General features: G+C 46.0%; 1 protein-coding gene and 1 long non-coding RNA gene across 2 annotated transcripts; one reads left to right on the top strand and one right to left on the bottom strand.

Annotated features, from left to right (window-relative positions):
* Positions 1-9,759: 9,759 nt before the first annotated feature.
* On the bottom strand, positions 9,760-16,994 carry LOC123409504 (putative aldehyde oxidase-like protein). The gene is made up of 10 exons (XM_045102383.1): positions 16,919-16,994; positions 14,740-16,377; positions 14,363-14,622; positions 13,589-13,798; positions 12,697-12,915; positions 11,352-12,320; positions 10,919-11,014; positions 10,690-10,788; positions 10,313-10,502; positions 9,760-10,208 (listed from the first exon to the last, which is right to left on the bottom strand). The coding sequence occupies exons 1-10, from the start codon at positions 16,992-16,994 to the stop codon at positions 9,994-9,996; spliced, it is 3,972 nt and encodes a 1,323-aa protein (XP_044958318.1). The 3' UTR covers positions 9,760-9,993.
* Positions 16,995-18,459: 1,465 nt separating this feature from the next.
* Positions 18,460-19,731, top strand: LOC123411949. Its single transcript, XR_006613367.1, has 2 exons — positions 18,460-19,378; positions 19,485-19,731. It is a non-coding gene; the product is annotated as an uncharacterized LOC123411949 (long non-coding RNA).
* Positions 19,732-25,822: the final 6,091 nt, after the last annotated feature.

A 25,822-nucleotide genomic window follows, 5' to 3' on the forward strand; every position in this document is an offset into this window, starting at 1 on the left:
AATGGAACACCACCTTCAGTTTGTCATGTGATCCCACATTCTCTACCCATGAGTGAAATAAGATAACAGTCCATTGATCAATTCACGTAGCCTCTTTGTTTTGCTTTGCTTGTTCCGCTCAATTTCTCATCATGGTGGAATTAACAATGGACGGGTTGATTTCTCAACAAAATAGGACAGGACTGACTACATTAGTTAGTTAGCTTATTATTTTAATAAATCAAAATTATTATAAAAAGATTAAAAGCGTGTGGTATTTTTTTTCTCCCGTTGCAACGCACGGGCCCTTTTGCTAGTTATCATCATATACGTATCAATTCACTAGCTAGCTTTGCAGGGCTCTCTAGTACCACTTTAACTATCATATGCTTAGACTCGGCGTGGGAGAGACATCCGTTGCGTGACTATAGGCCAACTTATATTCACACAACGACTACCTTGCCTAGGCCCGGTCTTAGGGATTAACAAACAGAAATTTGTTGCCGACAATGACGACGAGAGGTCTTATGAACCTGTATGGCGATGTGACAAATGGGGTTGCCGAAGGGCTGTGATGGCGACGATGTTAAAAGCCGGAGACACATGCCCAGCCGCACAACAGTTTTTTTTAGGGGAACTTCGGCGTTTTATTCAGCCATAACTAGGAATCTCGTCCGAAATTACAGAAAGTAAAAAGTCCTGTGGGGAGTCTACCCACCTTTCATCACGTTGCTCGCCTACCCCTACTTTAGCTACCTTATGCGCAACCAAATTTCCAGATTGTCCAATATCCAAGTGACTTTGAACTCCAAGAACAAAGAAACCATAGTCTTGATTTCCTGTACCCAAGGCCCAATGGCAGACAGGTTCATTGCTGGATTGTTAATCTTTGCCACTAGTGTCTTGCAATCCAGTTCCAGATGCACTCGCTGGATATTCATATCAAGCGCCATCTGAATTGCTTTCCTACATGCCAGCGTCTCTACCGCCTCAGGGTCAACAATGCCAGGGAAGAAACTGCTAGCTCCAGCCACAAAGGCTGCCTGATGGTCCTGTAAGACAGTACACCCTCCGCCATTTGTTCCTGCCATGGAGACCGCGCCGTCAGAGTTGATCTTCACCCATCCAACTTCAGGGGTCTCCCATTTATGGATAGGTTGTGGCTCCGACCGTGGCGCCCTGGCCTCATTCGCCATCTTCCACTCCGCAAGATGGATCCTCAGCTGTGCTATAATTTCATGTGGCTGCTGTAATTTCCTCCCCTCGCGCGTATTGTTTCTTGCTAACCACAACCCATAGACCGCCTGGATCATGAGTTCTTTCTCCTCCTCTGCAGCATCAGCAAACCAGTTAAGCAGCCAGGATGATAGTGCCCTCTGGGATGCCAACCCAATCGGCGGCGTACTCAGCGAGACTCCCAGTTCTTCTCCCACCAGCTGCCAAAACCGAACCGAGTGGTGACAGGCCCAAAAACGATGGAGTGTTGTTTCTTCTCTACCACAGGCAACACAGAAAACTCCATCCTTTATACCCCGCCTGTGGAGTTCTGAGCTGACGACTAATCGATTCCGAATCAACCACCACATATGAATTTTGGACTTCCCCGGTACGTCGGTCGCCCATAGCGCCGTATATCCCTTTTGATTCGCCACCGAGCTAGAGCCCCCAGGCTGTCTTGATTTGGTAGTGTTCATGGACATACGCAGATGATAAGCTGACTTAATTGTGAAGATGCCATCCTTTGTACAGTTCCACGCTATTTGATCTTCCCTGTTAGGTCCGCCTATAGCGATCTTCTGGATGTCTGCGACATCCGACGGTGTGAACATGGTCGCCAACGTGGTGTCGTTCCAATCACTCCCCGCCTCATTCAGCAGATCGGCCACTCGCGTGATCCCATGCACATAGAGCTGCCCCAGAGGGTAGGGGCTTCCACAACGAGGAATCCAGGGGTCATGGTGGATCTTAATGTTCGAACCGTTGCCAACTCTCCAGATTATGCCTTCCCTGAGTAAATCACGCCCATGCAAGATGCTTCTAAACGTATACGAACCATCAGATGGGCAGGTGGCCGCCAAGAGCGAGCAAGCCTTGAAATATCTCGCTTTAAGGACTCTAGCACACAAAGAGGATGGAACCTGAAGGAGCTGCCACGCCTGCTTAGCCAGCAGAGCTTGGTTGAACGCCTCTGGGTCCCTAAAACCCATGCCACCACATCGCTTGCTATTGCACATCTTCTGCCACGCGATCCAATGCACCTTCCTTTCTCCATTCATTGCCCCCACCAAAATTTAGATGAAATAGAAGTAAGATTCCGGCACATTTTTTTGGACAGTTGAAAGCAACTCAGGGAATAGGTTGGCGTCGCCTGCAGGACCGATTTGATGAGAACTTCTCTTGCTGCTTTGGACAATCCTTGCCCCTTCCAACCACTCACTTTGCCTTTGGAGCATTCCGTTACATTCCGAAAAGATCCATCCTTGGATCTACCAACCAGTGTTGGTAGCCCTAAATATTTCTCACTAAGAGCTTCAGATTGGATGCCAATGACCCTTTTCACATGCTCCTTCATCCCATTTCTGCTGCCCTTCCCGAAAAAGATTGATGATTTCTGCAAGTTTACTTTCTGGCCCGAGGCCTTCTCATAGGTTGTAAGAATCTGTTTAAGAGTTTCCATATTTCCTCTAGTCCCCTCGAGAAAGACAATGCTATCATCTACAAAAAGAAGGTGAGTGATATGGGGGCCAGTGCTCCCAAACTTCACACCAGAGATACGTTTCTCCATTTGAGCTTTCTTCAACATAGCAGAGAATCCCTCCACACAGAATAGAAAGAGGTACGGTGATAGTGGGTCTCCCTGTCGTAGCCCTCGTGAAGGTAAAAAACTTCTCGATAAACCTCCATTAAGCTTGACCGAGAATCTCGTTGAAGTAACACACCGCATGATCATAGCTATCCAGTGGGGAGCAAACCCATACTTTGCCATCATTTGTTCCAGAAAAATCCACTCCACCCTATCATAGGCCTTCATAATATCCAACTTCACCACACAAAGATTCTTCTTCCTACGTTTCCTGGTATGGATGGCGTGGCCACATTCATAAGCAAGCAACACATTGTCTGTAATGAGTGTACCCGGGACAAAGGCGCTGTGTTCCTCCGAAATGAGGGAGTTTGGAATGCCCTTTAATCTGTTAGCCAAGACCTTGTTGCAAATCTTATACAAAACGTTGCATAAACTGATAGGTCTAAACTGCGAAAGTAACTCCAGTGAGTTAACTTTCTGAATCATCACAATGGTGGTAGACTTAAAACTCTCCGGGGCCGGAGAACCTCCGAGAAACTCTCTCACAGCCCTGCATACGTCCGATTTAATCAGCGACCAGTGTCGTTGATAGAAAAGGGTCGGTAGCCCATCAGGTCCAGGAGCTTTAGTTGGCCCCATCTGAAAGAGAGCCGCCTCTATTTCCTCATCAGATATAGGAGCGGTTAATGCGGTGTTCATCTCGTGAGTCACTGTCGTAGGTATATTGTCTAGCACCGCTTGCCCCTCCGTAGAACCTTCAGACATGAACAACTTCTCATAAAAGGAGGCTGCCAGTTCTCGCATATCCTCATCCACCGAGCATTTGGTCCCATCCTCTCTCCTCAGAGCCCGGATGGTGTTCTTTATTTTGCGGTGAGAAGCTCGGTTCTGGAAATATTTGGTGTTTTGATCACCAGCCCGCAACCATTCTACCCTAGATCTTTGCTTGTACATCACCTCCTCACGATCATAAATCTGTTTGAGCTGTTCTTCCAAAGTCCGGACCTCCAGTGAGGAACCAGTGTCGTTTGCCCTAATACGTGCATCACCCAATTGGTCTTTAAGTTTGGCTATCTGTTTGCGGATGGATCCGAAAACCTGTCTAGCCCACCTTTGCATGCTGCCTGAAACCTTTTTGAGCCTATTATGAACAGCTTCCAAGCCAAGATCACCCGTGTGAGCTTCCTCCCATGCTGCTTGAACCATCCCATCATACTGTTCATGTTTTGTCCATGCTTCCTCATACTGAAACGGCCTTGGTCCCTTGCTCTGGGCTGCTGTCGGAGCCTCAAGAACATGTACTACAATAGCCTGGTGGTCCGATTCTTCAGTCACGAGATGCTCGACAAACATCTCAGGAAAAAGATCAAGGAAGTTCCCTGTGCACGTAGCTCTGTCAACACGAACTTGTATATTTTCTTCCCCTTCTCGCCTATTATTCCATGTATATGGGTACCCAGTTGTCACGCCCAAGATGCAACCCTATCCTCAATTTGGCACGAAGGCCTCGTCAGGGATAGAAGCGCATCTCGTCGTGTCGCAAGAATGGATATCGTTACAAGTACATGTACTGAAAAGAAGAGGTATATAACAGAGCTGGCTTACACTCGCCACAAGCTACATCAGAGTCACATCAGTACATTACATATTCATCATGAGTAAGAGCAGGGTCCGACTACGGACGAAAGCAAACGACAAAAGAAGAACGACGTCCATCCTTGCTATCCGAGGCTGCCCGCCTGGAACCCATCCTAGATCGATGAAGAAGGAGAAGAAGAAGCAACTCCAAATGAACAATCAACGCGCTCGCGTCAAGTAACCTTTACCTGTACCTGCAACTGGTGTTGTTGTAATCTGTGAGCCACACGGGACTCAGCAATCTCATTTCCAAAGGTATCAAGACTAGCAAAGCTTAATGGGTGAGGCATGGTTAAGTGCTGAGGTTGCAGCAGCGGCTAAGCATATATTTGGTGGCTAAACTTATGTGTACCAGAAATAAGAGGGGGAAGATCTACGCATAGCGGACGTGAACTACTGATGATCAAATGAATGATCCTGAACACCTACCTACGTCAGACATAACCCCACCGTGTCCTCGATCGGAGAAGAAACTCATGAAAGAGACAGTCACGGTTACGCACACAGTTGGCATGTTTTAATTAAGTTAACTTCAAGTTATCTAGAACCAGTGTTAAACAAAGTTTCCACGTTGCCACATAACCGCGGGCACGGCTTTCCGAAAAGATTTAACCCTGTAGGGGTGCTCCAACTAGTCCATCACAAATTACCACAAGCCGCATAGAAATCCTCCATCACGAAGCTCGCGATCTCGTCGGATTCCCTAGTGGAAAACCTCAACTCTGAGATTACCCAAAGCATCACCGGAATCCCGATGCACAAGATATCTCGTCAAAGGTAAAACTAATCCAGCAAGGCCACCCGGTGTGTCAACGAACCTGATAGGAGCCGCGTATCTCGTTCTCAGGACACACCGTCTATGCAAAGTGGACGGGAACCAAACCTCGAGTTGCCCCGTGGTGGCACCGCCGACTGCTAGGTGGGTGGACCAACACTCATGAGGAGCACTGGCCCGGGGGTTGATTAAATATCCTCGGGTTAATTACTCCCTATGCAGTTCATTAGTTATTAGGCAAATGTAGTACCAAAGTTGGGCCTTGCCAGACCAGCTTTAATCTAAAACGAATTATCAAGGGGGTCCCCATAACAACCCCGATCGTGTTAGGAGCGCTCATTTATGGAACATAACACCGGTAGCCGAAAACTAAGGGGGCAAAGGTGGAACAAAACACCGGGCTAGAAAAGGCCGAGCCTTCCACCTTTTACCAAGTATATAGGTGCATTAAATTAAATAGCATTAAATATGGTGATATATCAAGGAACCCATGTTATCACATGGAAGCAACTGCACCTGCAACTAGCAACGCTAACAACAGGGTTAAGCAAGCAGTAACATAGCCAAACATTGGTTTGCTAGGTCGAACAGGTTGAGGGTAATCATGGCATTGTTGAGAGGCTGATATGGAAACATGTGGTAGGCAACGAGACATAATCGATAGAAGCGATAAACTAGCATGGCAATGATAGTAATGGTATCTGAGGAAATGGTCATCTTGCCTGAGATCTCGCTTGGAAGAAGAATGACTCCGTGAAGCAGACGAACCGACGTAGTCGAACGGGTCCTCACATCCGACACGCTTGCGGAACTCTATCGAGACGGGGAAAACCAGAACAAGCATCAACACGCGATATTCACCACACGATGCACAACACATATGATGCATGGATAGGCTGAATGCAAACAAGTCACGGCAAGACAATTCACGACAAACAAACACTAGACATTAAATGAAGTTTAATATGCAACGAGTTGCATATTGACGAAACTCCACGTTTATTATTCAGTTCTATCCCGATTAGATAGTCGGCAATATTAAATGTGATTAAATATGGCAAGAGGTGAAGCGTAATTAAACTACTTATCTAGGCATTTTAAATGAGGTCGGAAATGACATATAGCACCTCCGAGACGACCTCACATGTTAATTTATAATTCTGTCCAGATCTGAACTAACACATTTAATTGGTTGTTAAACAACAAAACAAATAGGTTCACGTGATTCTACGCGTCATTTCAAGCAACTACACATAAAGAACATCTCCAACGGAGCTACGGTTCAAAAGATACAAGCACCGCAAGATATGATGGCATGAATGCAATATGTGTGCAACGACGATCACGAGCACTTCAAAACATACAACCAGCAAGAGAAAATGAAACTACACGAGATTCTAAGCAAGTTTCATGTAGGACACGATCAAATCGGAGCTACGGTTCAACAACTACGAGCAAAACGAGAAATCTCTATAATCTGCCAAAATCAGCCACATAGCATTAACTACGCCCCACAACTACGGGCTACACAACTCCGATAAACTCAAGCAAGGCATGACACGAAAGAGGTCAAGAAGCACTACTACAAACAACTAACAACAACTACCATGACATCATGGATCACTAGGGAAAGAAGACACAAGATGGCATCTCACACACTATTTCGGACTTAGTGAAAATTACACCTCATGAAAGTGCAGTTTTCGATCTGAAGCCATATTAACAGCAGCAAAACCTTAAGCTACAGGTCTCCAAAAGACATGAAAATTCACAGCATGCTAGAGAAACACAAGGGCTACAACTAACTCCATTGCACCATCCTCAAAAGAGCTACAGATCAAAAGATAGAAGCATGACAAGACATCAACAAAATATAACAGATTCCAGACTTAGAAATATTTCAGCATCTTTAAAACAGCACTATTTCTAACAACTTGAGAGAAAGCAAAACACACCTAAACATGCATTTCTATTGCAACTAAAAATACCAGGGGCTAGACTAACATCCAAGAACAACTTTCTAGTTGACAACTCCGTCAAACGACGCACGGAATAAATCCTACGAAATAAACAAAAGGGCATCACGGCAAAATATCGCGTGAACTAACTTGCTCAAAAGCTAAAACTAATTGCACAGAAAAATCCCATAGATTTTTCTACCCCGGAAACATATAAAATATGTGGGGTTGCACAACAATATAATGCCACACGAAAATGCGAGAAAATAACCTATACACGGAAAAAATAAACTACCGGCAAACCCTACAGGCAAAAATACCAATGACCGCTCTAAAATACATGGCAAATGGGTCCCTAGAGCATGAACATTTTATCTAAGGCATTCGAGCAACCCGGTCTTGCGCGAAAAATAAATACGGGTCGAAACCTATTAGGACAGCACACATATCTAGGCAAACAGTGGGTCAAACCATCTCAAACATTTATGCAAGTTGCAAAAACGGATACTATGCAAAAAAACTACAAGAAAAACATATGTAATACGTTCCGATCCGACTTACGGATATTAAACTACGGGCGTAGCAATATACGACTATAATCTGAAAATACTATATCGCCAGATAATCACAAAATGCCTCTCGGGCCGAATCTGATGCTAAACGGGCCTAACAGGGTGAGCGCGGCATAGCAAAAGGCGCACAGGGGCGCTGGATAGAAGGGCTCACCTGCGTGGCCTCTTGGGCCGGCTGGAGGCTGCAGCAGACTGGGCCTCGGGCGCTGGATGCAATGGCCTGCGCGAAGAGGGAGTTGGGCCGAGGCGGGGGGAGGCCACTGCCCAGTTGGGCCGGCTCGGCCAGGCCTGGAGGGAGGTGCAGGCCCACGCGAGGCGAGGCCCAGGCGCAGGGTTCCTCGTCCCCTCGTCCTCCCGACCTGGGACTGCTGGCGGCGGCACAGCAGGCGAGGCATCGACGGGGGGGTCGAACATCGGCGAGGGGCGGCGGGATCCGGCCGGGAACGGGCAGCTCCGGCCTGCCCGCACCGGATCCAGGCGACGGCGAGGCGAAACGGGCGCGGGGCGGCGCACGGCTGTTGGCCGATGGCGGGGATGACGCCGACAGCTGGTGGCGCATGGCGGCGCGGAGGCCGAAGGGCAAGGCGGCGGGGGAGGCGGCCAGCGGGGCGCGGGCGGCGGATCTCGGCGACGGGAGCAGGGGGCTCGGGGCAGAACGTGGGCGGCGACGTGATCCGGGCCCAGATGGGCTCGGTGGGCCCAGATGGGCTCGGTGGGCCCGAAACGGGTCTTGCGGGCCGGCGGCGGCTGCGGGAGAGAGAGGGTGCGGGAGGAGAGCTAGGGTTAGGGGTAGGTGGCACGGAAAACAAGGAGGGATTAGAGGGAGGCTGTCCGAAATGCATGGGGGGGTATTTATAGACAAATGGGGGGCTAGGTTACCCGGAATCGCGTTCCGGATCCAACCGCGCAGTCGGAATCGGATAATACTGAACGCGGGAATGGGTATGAGGCTGTGTAGAGGGGAAATCAGGAGACGAGAGGAAGAACGGGCGGCGCGGCAACGAGTTTTAAAACACCGACAGACGTCTGACGGTAGACCGAATACGGTGCCGCTACGGTCGACCGTTCGGGTACCAGACGGACCCCGATCACGACGAAATTCGACAGGCGGTCTGGCTATAACTAATCACGACCGCGTGCCAAGTTTCACCTCGATGAGAGAAAGTTTTACGCACACTTTTAAAACAGGGTTTGACGATGCCGCGGGCGCATGCGAGTGCGGTCAGACTCAGAACGACCAACAACGATAACCGGCAACTAACAACGGATGCAACTTTTGAAAACTGACGGCAACGAAGATGCCGATGCAATGCAGATGATGCGATGATGATGCGACAAAAGAATATAGACACACGACGAAAACGGAAAGAAAAGGGGAATCTTCTAGAACGTCGGCATCGGGCTGTTACACCAGTGAAACCCAAGTCTGCTAGGTCACACTCTGCAAGGCACTCACAAAACGCTTCCATCTGCGAGAACGGTCTCGGATTACCACCTAGTTGATCATTCAGGAATAGCGCTTCATTGAAGTGCCCCACACAAATCCAGGGAAGATTATCTTGTGCCCGCAGATACCGAATCGCATCCCACGACTTCTTCCTTAGCTCCGTGTTAGGTTCGCTATCCTCTTTACCCGGGGTATGCGGAGACCTTGCGTGGAAAAATGATGATTATTACAGTATTTTACCTAGCGGCAGCCAACACACTAAACTAATCGAATCGGTCGGGTGCTAGTCCAAAATTGGGCCGGCCGGCCAGCACCTAGCGTCGCCCTAAGATATTTGTCTAGTGTTTTTTATAAGACAGTCTCGAAAAGCATTTGGTTGCATATTAGTACTCCCTCCGTCCCAAAATAACTGTCTCAACTTTGTATAAACTTTAGTACAAATTTGTATTAAGCTTAAGACACTTATTTTGAGACGGAGGGAGTACTATTTTGGCTGGGCTGTGCTGTCATGGCCGCGGAGATTGCTTACGACTTCGGGTGAGTATATGACCCAAAAATCAAAATTGTTTCTTTTGAGTCACGAATAGCTTGATTGTCGAGCACCTTTTTATTTTAGACGATCTTAATTACACTTTAAAAAGCAAACATGTTTTCAGGTTCAGTCAGGAATTACAAACACAAATCTCAACCTAGAATTATTCGAAAAGCGTTCAAGCACATCACTGAAAAATTACAAATATTTCAAACATCATGTACGCAATTTACCATTCGACGTTGCACACACCGCCCCTTCCGGTTGACGGCACCGGAATCTTGCATCAGGCCGCAGCTCGATACTGATGTTCAGATAGGCTTTCCAGGTGCTTATCCACGATGTCCAAGCCACACATTTCCTTCACATGTGTCATTGGCGCAGGGACGTCGAGCTGGAACGTGAGCTCTGAGCTTCCAAACTCCTTCCTCGCTGCCCGGATGGCTTCTCTCACCGCACAATGGACGGATGCTGCGAGAACCACGGCAGGTTCCCCAGAGGCTGGCAGAGGCAGACTAGTTAAACCACTTTTAACAAATGATAATTTCCAGCTTGAAAAATAAAATAGATTGTATCCATATTTCTCTAGGGAATCACACTCGTACCTTTCGACGAAAGCACGCGATTCTTATGGTACCCAGTGTTGAGCACCTCAGCATTGAATTTCTTTGGGATGGTGTCGACACTCGGGATCTTGTAGACCCATGTGCTGTCGCTCACGACCAGTCCATCAGCATTTGTTTCATGTTCTTCATTTATGAAGAAACCAATTCCTTGTATGAAGGAGCCTTCAATCTGTAAGATGGATGGTAGAGACCAGGTATGAATATATGATGCCATCATGTACTACACTGTAGAAGAACTTTGATCAGGGCCGTAATGGAATGTACTCGCTCTATTTCGAAGTAAGGCATTATAAAATAATATCCATGTTCACTACACAATGATAAAAGTGTGTAACATAGTGGAAAATATCACAGACCTGGCCCAAGTCCACTGCAGGGTTCAAACTCTTCCCACAGTCATAAACAAGATCACTTCGCAGTAAAGTAATTGCTCCTGTAAGAAGATCAATCTCTACCTGCATTTTAGGTACAAGTGTACATGGAGTAAGGGGAAAGTGTCACAATATCATCCATATATAGAAATTCCAGTCATATTTGAACTACGCTCGTACGATTGACATTTAGCAGAATATTTTTGCACCTCACCTCACTTATACCGGCTCCATAGTTCAGATAGGTACTGGATTCTTGGCCAGGTACCCAGTATGCACTTGAGGACAAATTTACATTATCCTTATATGCCTATTTGGTAACAATAAATCATAAAAAAAAGAGGGTTAGCACATGCAAAGATGCCAATTTCCAACGATAAATATTTTATTCTGTGTAGCATCAAGAAAAACCCGAGGGAATAAATTATCACTTTTGCTTCGGTACAACCCCTCCCCCACAAAACGTATAAAGGAGAATGTATACCCACCTCGTATTGTACACTATAGGCCGCCCATACGTATATCCACCTCATATAGTATACGTATGACGGCCTATAGGGTATAATACGAGGTGGGTATACATTCTCCTTTATACGTTTTGTGGGGGAGGAGGGTTGTACCAAAGCACACCTCATAAATTATTTTACCTGAGAAATCAAAGAGTCCCATGAAACACCACCACCGGATTGCTGTTTGAGCTTCTCCATGACTGGCTTTAATCTGTCAACCAGCATGTTGCAGGCCTCAAGGGTTGCTGCACAGCTAGATTCAGACGAAGTGCTGCCGGCGGTGAGCCCACCTTGGATCAAGTTCAGCGTATCAGCCTGAAGAACACACACTCTATCAAGAAGACATTCACATCCATCAGGCCACAACTGTCCCAAAGCGAAAGCTGTCATTTGTTGTACTTTGGTCCACAGCCCTTGTCCAATCTCAATGCCTCCAACCTCAACCACAATGGAACCATCGTTGAGCACGGAAACTCTTCCAGGAGCTGCCCGTGGTGCCACCTTGAAGACGAGGGGCATGCAAGAGATACCCCGCTTCTGCCACTTATTGCAGCTGTTGAACTGCCTGATGAATTCGGCTCGATGCAGGTAGCTCGATGTCGTGAGCAACCTATCGAAGATAGAAGGCAATGTGTACGTAGAAGCTTCGCCTGTGCTTTCTGGATAAAACAGTACAAGACTGTCATAGGTGTGGAAATTCTTCTGCCTGACACTATTAGCATCGAGTGACAGCACCGAAGCGACATGCTCGATGATAGCTTCAGCGATAAAAGATCCCTGCGCGTCTCCAGGGGCACGCATTACTGACTTGGATGTGTTGTTTGTTTTACAGAGTTTGATGTCGAAAGAGAGAGCACCCCAGTTGTATTTCTTCAGACCTGAAATGAAGGTGCCTGGAATTATGGGGCTAGCATCTGGAGAAATTCCAGCGTTGATTAGTATGTCCAGGTGCAAGGCTGTGATTCTCCCATCAGATTTGAAACCAACAGAGTATAATGCTTTTATGGGGTGCCGACCCCCAATCATGATCATGTCAGTACTGCGGTTGAGGTACATCCGCACGGGACGACGTAACTTGAATGCACAGAGTGCAGCTGCCGTTGCTACCTACAAAAACATAAAATGTTGGATCACTGAGTACAACAGCTGAAATGGTCACTGTCTTTTGCTTTCTTGGAAGTTGAATGAATGGTAAAAGGACCAAACTTATGTTAAAAGATATCACTAGAACCCTAGTCCATCGTAAAAAAGGGATCCTAATTGTAAAAATATATTAGCGATTTTGATATTGCGTCGTGAACTCGCCTAATGTGAAACCTGTGTTATACACTCAGGTTCATTGAAGGTATATACTAGAAGTAAATAAAATGTAATTATTCATATAAAGATACTTGTTAGATTCTTGCAGTTGTGCCGCATGGGCTATGAATTTGTTTTGCCGTTTTGTTGGACTGCTGTTTAAACTTGTTAGGTTCATACTTACATTGCATGATCTGAATGCCTTCCCACCAAAGCCTCCTCCAACCCTTCTTGTAATGACACGCACGCTGCTGAACGGAATGCCGAGGCACTTGGCTATTGAACTCTGTGCAACCTCAGGGTATTGTGATGAAATGTAGACGACCATCGTGTTATCTTCATCTGGAATTGCTAGAGTCGTTTGTGTTTCCATGTAGAAGTAGTATTGAGAGGCAAGTTTCACCTGTGATCATTGAAGGTACGCATATAACTTTGACAAATTGCATCACAACAATATGATTCATGCAGTTACTATGTTAGTGTGCAAATTAAATGGTAACTATAAAAAAAGATTCAAGAATCAGATTAACTACAAACACCATACCAGACCTCAAGTTAATTAAATGGAAGTGACTGTAAACAGTGGCGTAGCTAGGGGGTGGACAGGGTGGTCCATGGACCACCCTGAAATTCCATCATAGCCAATATATAGGGTAAAAAAGATATATATTTTTTTACAATGCATGAAATTACATGAAATTTTTATTATTGGACCACCCTGGTTCACCAAGCTAGCTACGCCACTTGGCTGAAATTATGACACAAAATTATGTAATAAAAAGTCGCGTCCACTAGGATAGTATCATCAATTTTGGCTGGCCTAAATACGATTGTGTTTGCTCAAATTTGATGATATCTTGTTGTATCAATATAACATAGTAATGCCTAATGCGTATGGTTGAGTTGAAAATAGATATTATATATATAAAAAACAAGAAATTTGTATTGTTAAGTATAAAAGGTTCCATTAAATTTTGAGTAATGCATGTCAAGTGTAAAAAAATCCATTAATTTTTGAGTAATGCAAGTGAGATGTTAGAATGGAAAAGGTCTCAGAGTATTTTGAATTAACATACTTCTGTTGAGAGGACCTTGTGATCAGCTTCTGCCATGCCCTTGCAAAAATCACCAACTTGTTTTGGATACATCTCAGGAGGAACTTCAAAGTAGCTGTTGTTTTGTACTGCTTGTTCTACAGTTAAGATTGGTGGCTTCAAATCTTTTGTGTCATATTCAACAACAACCTGTTTTCCTGCCAAGTTGGCGTATCTCTGAGTTTCTGCAATCTGAAATAAAGTCCACGTTTTAGTGACATCAGTACTGAAGAAATACAGAATATATATTTTTATTCTTAGAGCAAAAGGTAGCTAACGCTCACTTGTAATTAGGGGAAAATTTGCAGTTAATTAACTATTTTAATTTAACAAGATCATAATGTGAGAAAATGTGACATCAATACCATATATTTTTGGCATATCCACTTGCACTGAGTTTCAATAAGCAATCTTGTTACGAAACAAAGAGAGATATAGGTGCTCCTACAACAGAAAATTTCTGTAGGTGTTTAATTAACCCAATCTAATAGAGGGTTTCTTAGGGAATTTTACAATCAATTTTTTTAGATATAAATAAATAAATAAATGAGTTTTTGAAAAAACAAAGTTTAGAACTTAAGGTTTCATTATTTGCATTTTTACATATTTGCCCCTCATTAAAATTTACTTATTCCATAACCTTCACAAACGTTTTTCTCAAAGAGGGATAATGAAGAAAAACACATTTATGAATTGCCTTTATTATACAAGAAAAAATTATTGCTGAGTGAACATTAAAATATGAAGGATAAGTACCACGACACCAAGAGCTTGTCCAGCGTACTCAGCAACTGGAGCACCAAAAAGTGGTTCATCCCCAAACATCAAGCTTGCTCCAACATTTTGCCCTCCACTTGGGATATCTTTTGCAGAAACAACGGCGAGGATCTTCTCTGATGCTAATGAAGGTTTGAACTTTATATTATTGACATATGCAAGAGGTTGTGTGCTGTAAATAAATTCTCCATAAAGGCAATTTTTTGGAGCAGGAATATCATCTACATATACCGCCTCCCCTGCAGTACAGAAAAAGATGATATCAGTCTGTAGCTAATCCTAAATGAAGGTAATTTGGAAAGGAAGAGAACTTCTAGATTCCATTAAGAGTTCTAATGGTATGAGATAACTCATACCAGAAGCTTGAAGCTCAACTGCATATTTTTTAATGGGATCACCAACTGGTTTATATTCCTCACTGGAAACTGTTTCTCGCCGTGAAGACAAAGAACTAGCAGAACCAATGCTCAGAGTTTTTCCAGGCCCTTTGATTCCTTTAGCAAATGGAGACAGGAAACTGAAGAGAAATCCAACAGCCACACTGACTCTGTATTCAGGATGTGATGTTCCTTCCATTGGTACAATTGTTTCTCTAAGTAAGCGAACTGCTTCGAGCACAACAGATGGAGTGAGCACTTTTCCGTCCAGGTGTTGTTCAACTTTTGTTGCTCTAATAGCATGTTCGGTCCCATAGGCACCAAACGCCATGTGTAGGTTACTAAGCACAAGATCACCAGATGATTCATTCAGGGAGACATGGCCCAGCATAGCAGAGTTAATATATGAAACAGCATTGCCAAGAGGGCGCGGTGCCGCTCGGTAAGTTTCGAAGATCACCTTACTTTCTTTGTGAGAATTTGAAGCCCAATAAGGAATAAATATGCTCAGGAGCAATGTACTGGGATCAAGAGGAGGCTGCTCCAGAAACTCTTCAAAACTAACCTCTAGTATTTCTGAATAAATCTGAAGACGAACAGTTGAAGAAGCACCAAGAAGTATAGTCGCAATGTCCGAGGGAAACGGGTATTTCTGTGCTAGAATTATGTTCCCGCCAATGCTTGCTGTATTACGGACAAACGGTGTGGCCACCTTGCTCATATGCTCGGCCAGTTTTCTGAAAACCACACTTCCACTTGGACATGATTTAGACCCGGCTTCTTGCTCGAGTATCTCAATGGTTTTGGAAATTGGTGTAGCTGCTCCGATGTCAATGCCACTGTCTTTCTTGCAAATAGCTGAAAGTTCAGGAATGTCACCGATGTCAATATACTTGTTATATAGATCCTGATCCTTGTATCCCTTTATACCAGAACTTGTGTTCCCGACAACCACTTTAACTGTGCAGTCACTAAAAATGCCAGAGTTCAATAAGTCATAATACTGCCCGATGCTTTTAGGATGATACCAACCCACCCCGGAGACCGTGACATCCGAAACATCAGTTAGATGACGGAGCGATGATTTTATCTCAGATTTCAGGAAGTCGGGGAAAGTGCAGACTCCACCGCCAAGAGTGTAAGCTGGCAACTTGCTAACGTCCGCGTCCTTATCACCTTTCCTCCAGAATATATTGAGGCCCAAATCCTCCAGGTCAACATCTGAAGCAAAACTTTTGCACGCATCGACAATCGGTCGGTAGCCGGTACATCTACACATGTTGCCTGAGAAAGCCCTTTCTGCTTCAGATACCGTCAACTTTGAGAACCCCTTTCGTGGTTCTGGCTTCTCGGATTTGTCAGCATTGGCAAGAGAAGTGAAAATAGACATGCACATGCCAGGGGTGCAGAAGCCACACTGAGAAGCATGGAACCCGGACATTCTTTTATGAACAGAATGGAAGCCATCTCGCCTATTTCCCAGGCCTTCGGTGGTGATGACGGAGCAGAGATTTATGTTGTAGAGCAGGGTCAGGCATGAGCTGGCGGAGAATTCGGTCACCTCATCTTTTGTTGGATCATAAGTTGCTATAAGGACCACACAAGCTCCGCATCCACCTGCAAGAGAGCACAATTATACAATTAGTCATGGCATGCTATGTCCGCCTCTTTTTCGGAAGAATGAACATAACATGCTAGTATATCCTATCTCTTATCATGGATCTGGAGGGACCGGCAGAACCGAGAGGACAAGAACTTGCATGAGAACTGAATAAGGCGCTCCCTCTCGGCGGCGCGTTCCCTCACGGCGGCGCGCTCTCTCTCGGAGGCGCTACCTCCCCGACGCGTGCTCCTTCGGGACGGGTGATAGGCATCGTCTCGGCGGCGCGCCCTTCCCGCGGCGAGCATCAGGCGCTCCCCGGCGGTGGGATGTGCGGGGTGGCGGGCGGTATGCGGTGGATCTCGTCTCCACCAGTCAGATCCGCCTCGACGAAGGAGTCCTATGGCTTCGATTGGAGGCGATGAGGATGGTTCTTCTCGATGCGTACGGGAAGACGGTGGATGCTAGATTTCTCAAGGATGGAGAGCGGATTGACATAGGTGAGATCGTTTCATTTCCATGTCACTTTGCTAGGGTTCATGATAGAATTCCGGTCACCGGAGTTGGTGGGGAGGACACTGACGGATTCATCACTCCGGTGGGCAGCGATGCGGTTGGTGGGGGAGACGACCATGGTTCTGGCCCACCGTGGCGTCCCCCTCCTCCGACAGGTGGGCCTGGGCCGGGGGGGGGGGGGGGGGGGCGGACCCGTTGCGGACGGTGTGGATGGGCGAAACGTGGACGTGGAGGGATCGAACCGCTGCGAGGACAACGTGGCTAGGGTTTCAGGATCTCCGGGTATAAAACAAGGAGCGCCCCCTCCTTTGCCCACTTCCGATCTCGAGGATAGTCTTGCGCATTTCTGGAGTGTCTCCAGCGGCGCTCGCGCTAGGGTTAGCCAGAACTTCTCCTGGTGGGAAGGGAAGATCGGGGGGGAGGGGGGGATCCCCGCTCCTATGCGCAAGTAACTGCTCCTCCTCCTCCTCCTCCTCTTGTTCATCCTCTACCCACCCAGAAACCTAAGATGAGAGGGGACGGTTTTGGTGCGGGGCGCCATGGTCGTGGTGCGGGGAGGTTCAATCGAGGAGCCGGACGGGGTTTCGACTCCAACGTGTGGAAGCGCAAATCAGAGACAGGGGCTTCTTCTTCGACTAGAGCCTCTGGATCTGATGCGTCTGGATTTGACAAGTGCGATGCTGCGGCAGGAGGAGAAAAAGAAGATCGCGGCCACCAGGAGCTGTGGAAGGAAGGGGGGGTGAAGGAAGATCTTCGCCCCATCATGATGGCAAGGCTACTGCAGACAGGCAGGCCGCCCCTCCTCACCAGGAGAAGTGGGGAGGGGGGGATCTGATGCTGGGGGAAGGAATGCCCCTGTGAGAGATCGGGATCTTCCTGCTAAGCCTGGTAACATCATCCCTTTTGCTTCTCCTTGCCAGATCTGTCATGCGATGGGACATACTACTGCTAGATGTCCTCAGGCCATATGCGATAGATGTAAGAAAAAAGGTCATTTGTCTCTGATATGTGCAGTGTTCATTCCTTGGGAATGTATGCCTGTGATGTGTGCTTTCCAAGCTAAAGGGCAAGGTTTCTTTTACATCCCTGATCTTAATGTTGAGAGACAGTCTAGGGATAGAAATCATAACATCATTGTTACTATCACTGAAGGGTCTGCACTCACAAAAGATATTGAGGCTGAGCTGAGTGTGTATGTAGGCCAGGGATGGAGATGCTCTGCTAAATTCTTTGCTCCTCGGAGATTTGTTATGAGAATGCCTAATCCTAGGGAAATAGAACGTGCATTGTTTGTAGAGCATGTGAAGCTTAAAAAATGTGGGGTTAGTGTAAAATTCTCACCTTGGTCTGATGATTTGGAATCCGAGGGGTTGCTGGAAGTGGCTTGGGTTAAGATTGGTAGGATCCCTATTAACAAAAGATGCAACAAGAATGTTGCTTATGTTGGAGGTGGATATGTCAACCCTCAATCGACCTGCGTCGGTTAGAGCTAAGATTGGCTGCAGGCATGTTGATCAAATCCCAACTTCTGCTGAAGGGGTTTTGGGGAGTCGTTTTTACAAGTTTACTTATGAGGTGCATCAAGAGGTTCTACTTTGTTTTAATAAAAAACAATCCTGTGTGCTGAGAGGGAGGGCCCTGGACGCGGCAGAGGGCTTCACATCTTTTGTTCAAACAATGCTATTATTTGCAACTGTACGCCCACTTTGTTACTTCTACGTTCTGTTTCTTTGCTCAGTGTTCCTGCATTTTATTTCGCGCAAGGTTTTCTTCCGTTTCATACCGTTATATTGTATAAATCGTGCTATGTTGCTCCTTTTCATTCATGCATCTGCTGCACTATGGCACCTCAAGCGTCAAACAAAAAAGCTACTCCCTCCGTCTCAAAATATGGTCTTAACTTTGTACTAACTTTAGTACAAAGTTACACTAAGCTTTAGACATTTATTTTGAGACGGAGGGAGTACTGCATTTGGTCTTTGATGTCAACATATGCTCCCTCCGTCCCACAAATATGTTTTTGCAAATAGCTTGCAAAAATCTCTACATTATGGGACGGAGGGTGTATTTATTTAGTTTTGAGTACCCATTTATATGTGGTATACATCATGTGCAAGCTAATCTATGCACTCCCCCTATTTCTATGTTTGCCTCTTGTGTGATTCCACCTTGCCCTCTTTCTATGCACAGGTGATATTTCCGGTAGTATGTGATTTGAACTTCATTTTGTTTACTTGAACCAAAAACATTGTACTCTACATCTTGATCTCGTGTAGTTAATTCCTCATATTTATGTGGGTTACTTTTGAACCACTAATAACTTTGATGACATATAATTTTCATGTAATGCAGTATATGGGAATGTACAAGCATATAAACTGGATATTTCCTAGAAATCTCAATATTAGATAATCACTAGCTGCAAGCGTATACACTGGATGGCTTGTCGTGGGCTAGCACTCTTGCACGGTATGCACCACCATGAAAATACTCCCAAGTCTGGTGAGTTCTCATGATGCTTTGTCATGTATTCTGGTGAGGTAATAATAAGTATGCCTTGGAGCAGCAATGATGCTTTTTTTTTACTACGGCACCTTCCTCTGTACAGAATTCTGGTCATATATGCTTGGTCAGTGGTTTGTATCTGTTACTCTTCCAATCTTCGGCAGCGGTGGAGACTTTTGGGATCAGCAGCCGTAGAAGATGCAGGGCAAAGGCTTAGAAGGGGTTTCTCGTAATTTTAGCAGATGTCAGTTGGCTCAGAATTACGAACGAGGCTTTAACGCAGCTGTACTGTCATATACAACATGTATATATATAACAGTGAATAACATTAAACACCCTAGTTTTGAAAAGCTTACATTTAATTTAGGTCTTCAATTAGAATTGGGTCATCCAATTTTGATCGGGTCAATAATTTGTCAAAGCGCTCTCGTTCAATTCTTTATACTATAGACCATACATCCTAATTTCTAAGAATCCATAATTAATTAAGATATTCAATTTAGAATTGGGTCACCTGATTTTGACTGGGTTAATAATTTCTCAAGCTCTCTCATTTGATCTTTTATAATGTATAATTCAATACATTATGCTTCCTAATTTTCAAGCTTTCTCAGTCAATTGAGGTGTTCAATTTTAGATTTGATTCACAATTTTGACTTGGTCAATGATTTTGATTGGGATTATTTTTAATTTGGTTCATAATTTTTTATTCAGTTGAGATGTTCAGTTTCGGATCTGGTTCATAATTTTTGGCCAGGTCAACGATTTCAATGAGATGACCAGTTTATAATTTGGATGATCTCTCAAATCTATTGACAACAACGAGCCTATAATTACACAAGACCCTGTGATCATCTAGCAAAAAAGAATCATAAACATGTGACACCGAAGCACCTATACAGAAATTTTGTTCCACATACATATCGGATGATTAATACATAACAAAAAATGGTACATGTAGAAAGGGTCCATCAAAATATCACATTATTGTAAAAAAGAAAACACTGTCATCACACCCACGCGCCAAATGACGTTTTTTATGAAATCCTGACACTGCAAACAACGTAGCAAAAGCACGCATAACCCTTCTAGTACAGATTATACTTGATTTTCATCTTTGAAACTAGTTCTTGTGTTTCCGCCTTTTGTTTTACGCACAGCCACGTGCCCACATGCTTGCTACCGGAATTTAATGGTTCGTCGTAAAGTGCGCCGCTCGTGATTAGAGTACAACTGTGATTGAGGCGAACTGTATATATTGTACTTGTACTAGTACGTTGAGTTAAGTAATGGAATAATCACCACACATTGTATTCCATTCCTCAAGGGGTATATATACAGTTACAGAGAGGGAGGGAATCGTGGGGGAGAGCCATAATGGACGTGAGCCGGGCATGCAGTGCAAGCGATCGTGGAGGAGAAGGACTTGGTCAGGCCATTAGCCACGCCGTGGGGATCCTGATGACGCGTTCCAACACCCCCCCACAGTCCGAACGTGAGGTTCGCGAACGTTGAGACTGGAGCGGAACTCGTCGAAGACGGATGTCAGGAGCCCTTTGGTAAAAATGTCGGCAAACTGAGAGCTCGTGGGAACGTGCTGGACACGAACTTCTCCTAGCGCCACGCGCTCACGAACAAAGTGCAAGTCGACCTCCACGTGCTTCGTCCGCTGGTGCTGCACCGGATTGCGAGACATGTATATGGCGCTGACGTTGTCGCAGTAGACGACGGTGGTGCGTGCAGGAGGCTGATGAAGCTCGCTGAGGAGTTGACGAAGCCAGGTGGACTCAACAACAACGTTGGCCACAGCATGATACTCGGCTTCGGCGCTGGAGCGAGACACCGTGTTCTACCGCTTCAAGGACCAGGTGAGCAGGTTGGGGCCAAGGAAGACGCAATGCCTGGACGTGGATTTCCTGTTGTCCGGGCAGCCCGTCCAGTCGGCATCCGAGTAGGCGATGAGCTCACAGGCGGCGGAGCGGTGGATCAGCAGGCCGAGATGGGTGGTGCCACGAAGGTAGCACATGATGCGCTTGACGAGCTGGAAATGGGCGTCGCGGGGCGCATGCATGAACAAGCAGCATTGCTGGACGGCGTTGGAGAGGCCCGGCCGTGTGAGGATGATGTACTGGAGAGCACGTGCCAGGCTGCGGTAGAGCGTCGGGTCGTGGAAGAGTGGACCGGAGTCGACGGAGAGCTTGGCGAGCGTGTCGACCGGCGTGCCGATGGGCTTGCAGTTGAGCATGCCCGCTCGATCAAGGATCTCAAGAGCGTACTGCTCCTGAGAGAGAAAGAGCCCAGCCGACGTGGTCGTGACGTTGGTGTCGAGGAAGTGGTGCAGGACGCCGAGATCCGTCATGGAGAACTCCGTGTGAAGCGACGCGATGATGCGCTGGAGAAGGTCGTCGGAGCTTGCGATGAGGATGATGTCGTCCACGTACAACAGCAGGTAGGCGAGGTGGTGTCCCCGCCGCAGGATGAACAACGAGGAGTCCGAGCGCGACGCCGTGAAGCCGAGAGCAAGCACGTAGCTGGTGAAGCGCGAGAACCAGGCTCGCGGCGCCTGCTTGAGGCCGTACAGGTAGCTGGTGAAGCGCGAGAACCAGGCTCGCGGCGCCTGCTTGAGGCCGTACAGGTAGCTGGTGAAGCGCGAGAACCAGGCTCCCAACTGACACCATGAGACAAGCAAAATAGAAAACCTATCAAGGTAAAACCTTTGCCTTGCGCATACTCCACTTGAGCTAAATCACGATGATGATCTTGGGCTCCTCAAGTTAGACCACCTTTGTTGATTGCGTAGGATTGATGAAGCATGCTAGTAAATTTATTGATTCGCTCACAAGGGGAAGCTAAAGAATATTCTCAAGTATTAGCAGCTGAGTTGTCAATTCAACCACACCTGAAAGATTTGTGTCTGCAAGCAAAGTATCAGTAGCAAGGTAGTACGATAGCAACGGTGCCAGAAAAAGCTTTGACAATCCCCGGCAACGGCGCCAGAAAAAGCCTTGTTGACGGGATGTTAGCGCCAACAAAGTCTTGCAAAAGTAACAGCGGAGTAACAAGTAACAGCAGTAGTGACAGCAGCAGCAAAGTAACAAGTAACAGCAGTAGTGACAGCAGCAGCAAAGTAACAAGTAACAGCAGTAGTGACAGCAGCAGCAAAGTGGCCCAATCCTTTTGTAGCTAGGGACAAGCTTAGACAAAGTAACGCAGCGAGAACCAGTAGTAAAAGACTCGCACACAATGGATCGGTGATGGATGAGTGTGACGGATGTGATTCATCATGTAACAGCTATAACACGGAGAGATATGTAACTAGCTCCCGTTCGTCAATCTAATATAGGCATGTATTCCGTATGTAGTCATACGTGCTTAGGGAAAAGAATTTGCACGGCATCTATTGTCCATCCCTCCCGTGGCAGCGGGGTCCTAATGGAAACTACGGGATATTAAGGTTCTCCTTTTAATAAAGAACCGGACCAACGCATTAACACGCGGTGAATAAATGAACTCCTCATACTATGGTCATCTCCGGTAGTGGTTCCGGCTATTGTCACTCCGGGGTTGCCGGGTCATAACACATAGTAGGTGACTGCAACTTGCAAGATAGGATCTAAAACACACATATATTGGCGACAACATAATAGGTTCAGATCTGAAATCATGGCACTCGGGCCCTAGTGACAAGCATTAAGCATAGCCAATTAGTAGCAACATCAATCTAGAACATAGTGGATACTAGGGATCAATCCCCGTCAAGAACTAACTCGATTACATGATAGATCTCATCCAACTCATCACCGTTCAGCAAGCCTATGATGAGATTACTCACGAACGATGAAGAGCATCATGGAATTGGCGATGGAGAAAGGTTGATGATGACGATGGCGACGATTTCCCCTCTCCGGAGCCCGAAATGGACTCCAGATCTGCCCTCCAGATGAAGAACAGGATGTGGCGGCGCCTCCGTATCGCAAAACGCGATGAAACCTTCTCTCTCATTTTTTTCCAGGCGAAACAGAAGATATAGAGCTGACATTGGGGGCGGTGGTGCCACGTGGGCCCCACAAGCCTGCATGGCGCGGCCATAGGGGGTGGCCGCGGCCTGTGGGCTTGTGGCCCATTGGCACGCCCCCTCCAGTGGATCTTTGCGCAGGTATTTTTCTTTTATTCCAGGAAAAATCTCTGTAAATTTTCAAGACGTTCCTAGAACTTTTATTTCTGCACAAAAACAACACCATGGCAATTCTGCTGAAAACAGCGCTAGTCCGGGTTAGTTCCATTCAAATCATGCAAATTAGAGTCCAAAACAAGGGCAAAAGAGTTCGTAAACGTAGATACGACGGAGACGTATCAGTTACTACTCAGGTAGAACAAGTACTTAAGGCTCAAAATGACTTGCTCAATGAGTTGAATGAAAATTCTGTTAGAGTCGTCACTAGAGGTGGTAGAATGACCCAGGAACCTTTGTATCCTAAGGGTCATCCTAAGAGAATTGAACAAGATTCTCAAGGAGTTAGCACTGATGCACCTAGTCATCCTAGGAAGAAGAAGAAAGAAGATAGGAACTTGCACGCTAGCAACCCTATTGCTGGTACACCTAAGAGTCCAAACGATGTCTGTGTTTTTGATGCTGAAACACAATCTCGTGATGAACATGAGCCTAGTGATAATATCGATAGTGATGTTCATGATGATGCTCAACCTAGCAATGATAAGGATGTGGAGATTGAACCTGTTGATCTTGATAACCCACAACCTAAGAATAAGAGATACGATAAGAACGACTTCGCTTCTAGGAAGCATGGTAAAGAAAGGGAACCATGGGTTCAGAAACCCATGCCCTTTCCTCCCAAACCATCCAAGAAAAAGGATGATGAGGATTTTGAGCGATTTTTTGAAATGATTAGACCTGTCTTTTTCCAAATGCGTTTGACAGATATGCTCAAAATGTCTCCCTATTCCAAGTACATGAAAGATATTGTGACTAATAAGAGGAGGATACCTGAGGTTGAGATTTCCACCATGCTCGCCAATTACACCTTCAAGGGTGGAACTCCTAAGAAACTAGGTGATACCGGAGTGCCCACTATACCTTGCTCCATTAAAGGAAACTACGTTAGAACTGCTTTATGCAACCTTGGAGCCGGTGTTAGTGTTATGCCTCTCTCTTTATCGTAGGCTTGAACTGGATAAGTTGACACCCACTGAAATCTCTCTGCAAATGGCTGACAAATCAACTTCTTTCCCTATCGGCATTTGTGAGGATGTGCCTGTTGTGGTTGCTAACGTTAGTATCATATTAGACTTCGTTATTCTGGATATTCCCGAGGATGATGCCATGGCGGTCATCCTTGGAAGACCCTTTTTAAACACTGCAGGGGCTGTTATTGATTGCAACAAAGGCAATGTCACTTTCCATGTCAACGGTAATGAGCATACGGTGCACTTGCCGAAGAAACAATATCGAGTACATTGCATCAATGCTATTGAAAAAACTTCATCGTTTCTTATTGGGAGCTTTGAATATCCTATACCTACTATTAAGATGAAGTATGATTTGCTTGTTGGGGATATGCACATCCCCATTGAGGTAACTTAGTGACTATTCGAAAATTCTCCGTTCCTTTTTCATGCGATTCGAAAAGGTTTGTCAAGGAGACTTGATCTACCTCATTGACGGATTTCTTTCGATGACCATGGGATGGATGAATCGAGGAGTCACAAACCTCTGTTTCAAGCTTTCACCTTCGGTTGCTTAGAAGAAAAATGATAAATTTAGCTTTAGTTTTCCCTGTTTTCTACTTTTTGCGTCCCGTAGAAAAGTGTCCCGAAAATAAAAGTTCTCCGAATGCCGTGAAAATCAAGTATGATTTTTTCTGGAATTTTTAAAAAATTCTAAGACGGAGAGCTAGCCAGGGGGATGCACAAGTGGGCCACAAGCCCTGGAGGCGCGGGCACCCCCTGGTCACGCCTACCAGGCTTGTGGGGCCCACATGTGCCCCCTCCACTTATTCTAGCTCCCATCTCTTTCTCCTACCTCGAGAAAAATTCATTCCGTAGCTCAAACCCGTGTTCCTGCTCTTCTTGCTACGATTTACGATCTCCTTGTGCAAAGCTCCATTCACCAAACTATTTTGGGGAAATTGCTCCTTGGTATGTGACTCCTCCATTGGTCCAATTAGTTTTTGCTCTAGTGCCTTATACGTCGCGTATTCTTGCCGCCTTGGTGACCCTGTTCTTGAGCTTTGCATGCTAATTTTAGCTGGTCCCAAGTAGTTTTGATGCGTGATATGACATCTAGGCACTTGTTGGAGTAGTTGCCATGAGTTTCGTTGAGCCTTGTTGACCTTTCCTTTGAGTCACTGAAAATTTCAGAAAAGGAAGATGTTCAGGAGAAACTATCATGATGGTTCCTCAAGCAAGAGGGGTCCCCGTCTC

Source organism: Hordeum vulgare, chromosome 7H (genome assembly GCF_904849725.1).
Source record: "Hordeum vulgare subsp. vulgare chromosome 7H, MorexV3_pseudomolecules_assembly, whole genome shotgun sequence".
Classification (NCBI taxonomy): domain Eukaryota; kingdom Viridiplantae; phylum Streptophyta; class Magnoliopsida; order Poales; family Poaceae; genus Hordeum; species Hordeum vulgare.

What these genes read in the sequence shown, in the direction of transcription:
- LOC123409504 (XM_045102383.1), bottom strand. Translation starts at nt 16,994, where the DNA reads ATGGTCGTCTCCCCCACCAACCGCATCGCTGCCCACCGGAGTGATGAA. An exon ending in GGGACTCTTTGATTTCTCAG is followed by an intron (nt 11,015 to 11,351) that starts GTAAAATAATTT and finishes GTTACCAAATAG; the next exon opens with GCATATAAGGATAATGTAAA. An exon ending in CTGCAGTGGACTTGGGCCAG is followed by an intron (nt 10,503 to 10,689) that starts GTCTGTGATATT and finishes TCCATCTTACAG; the next exon opens with ATTGAAGGCTCCTTCATACA.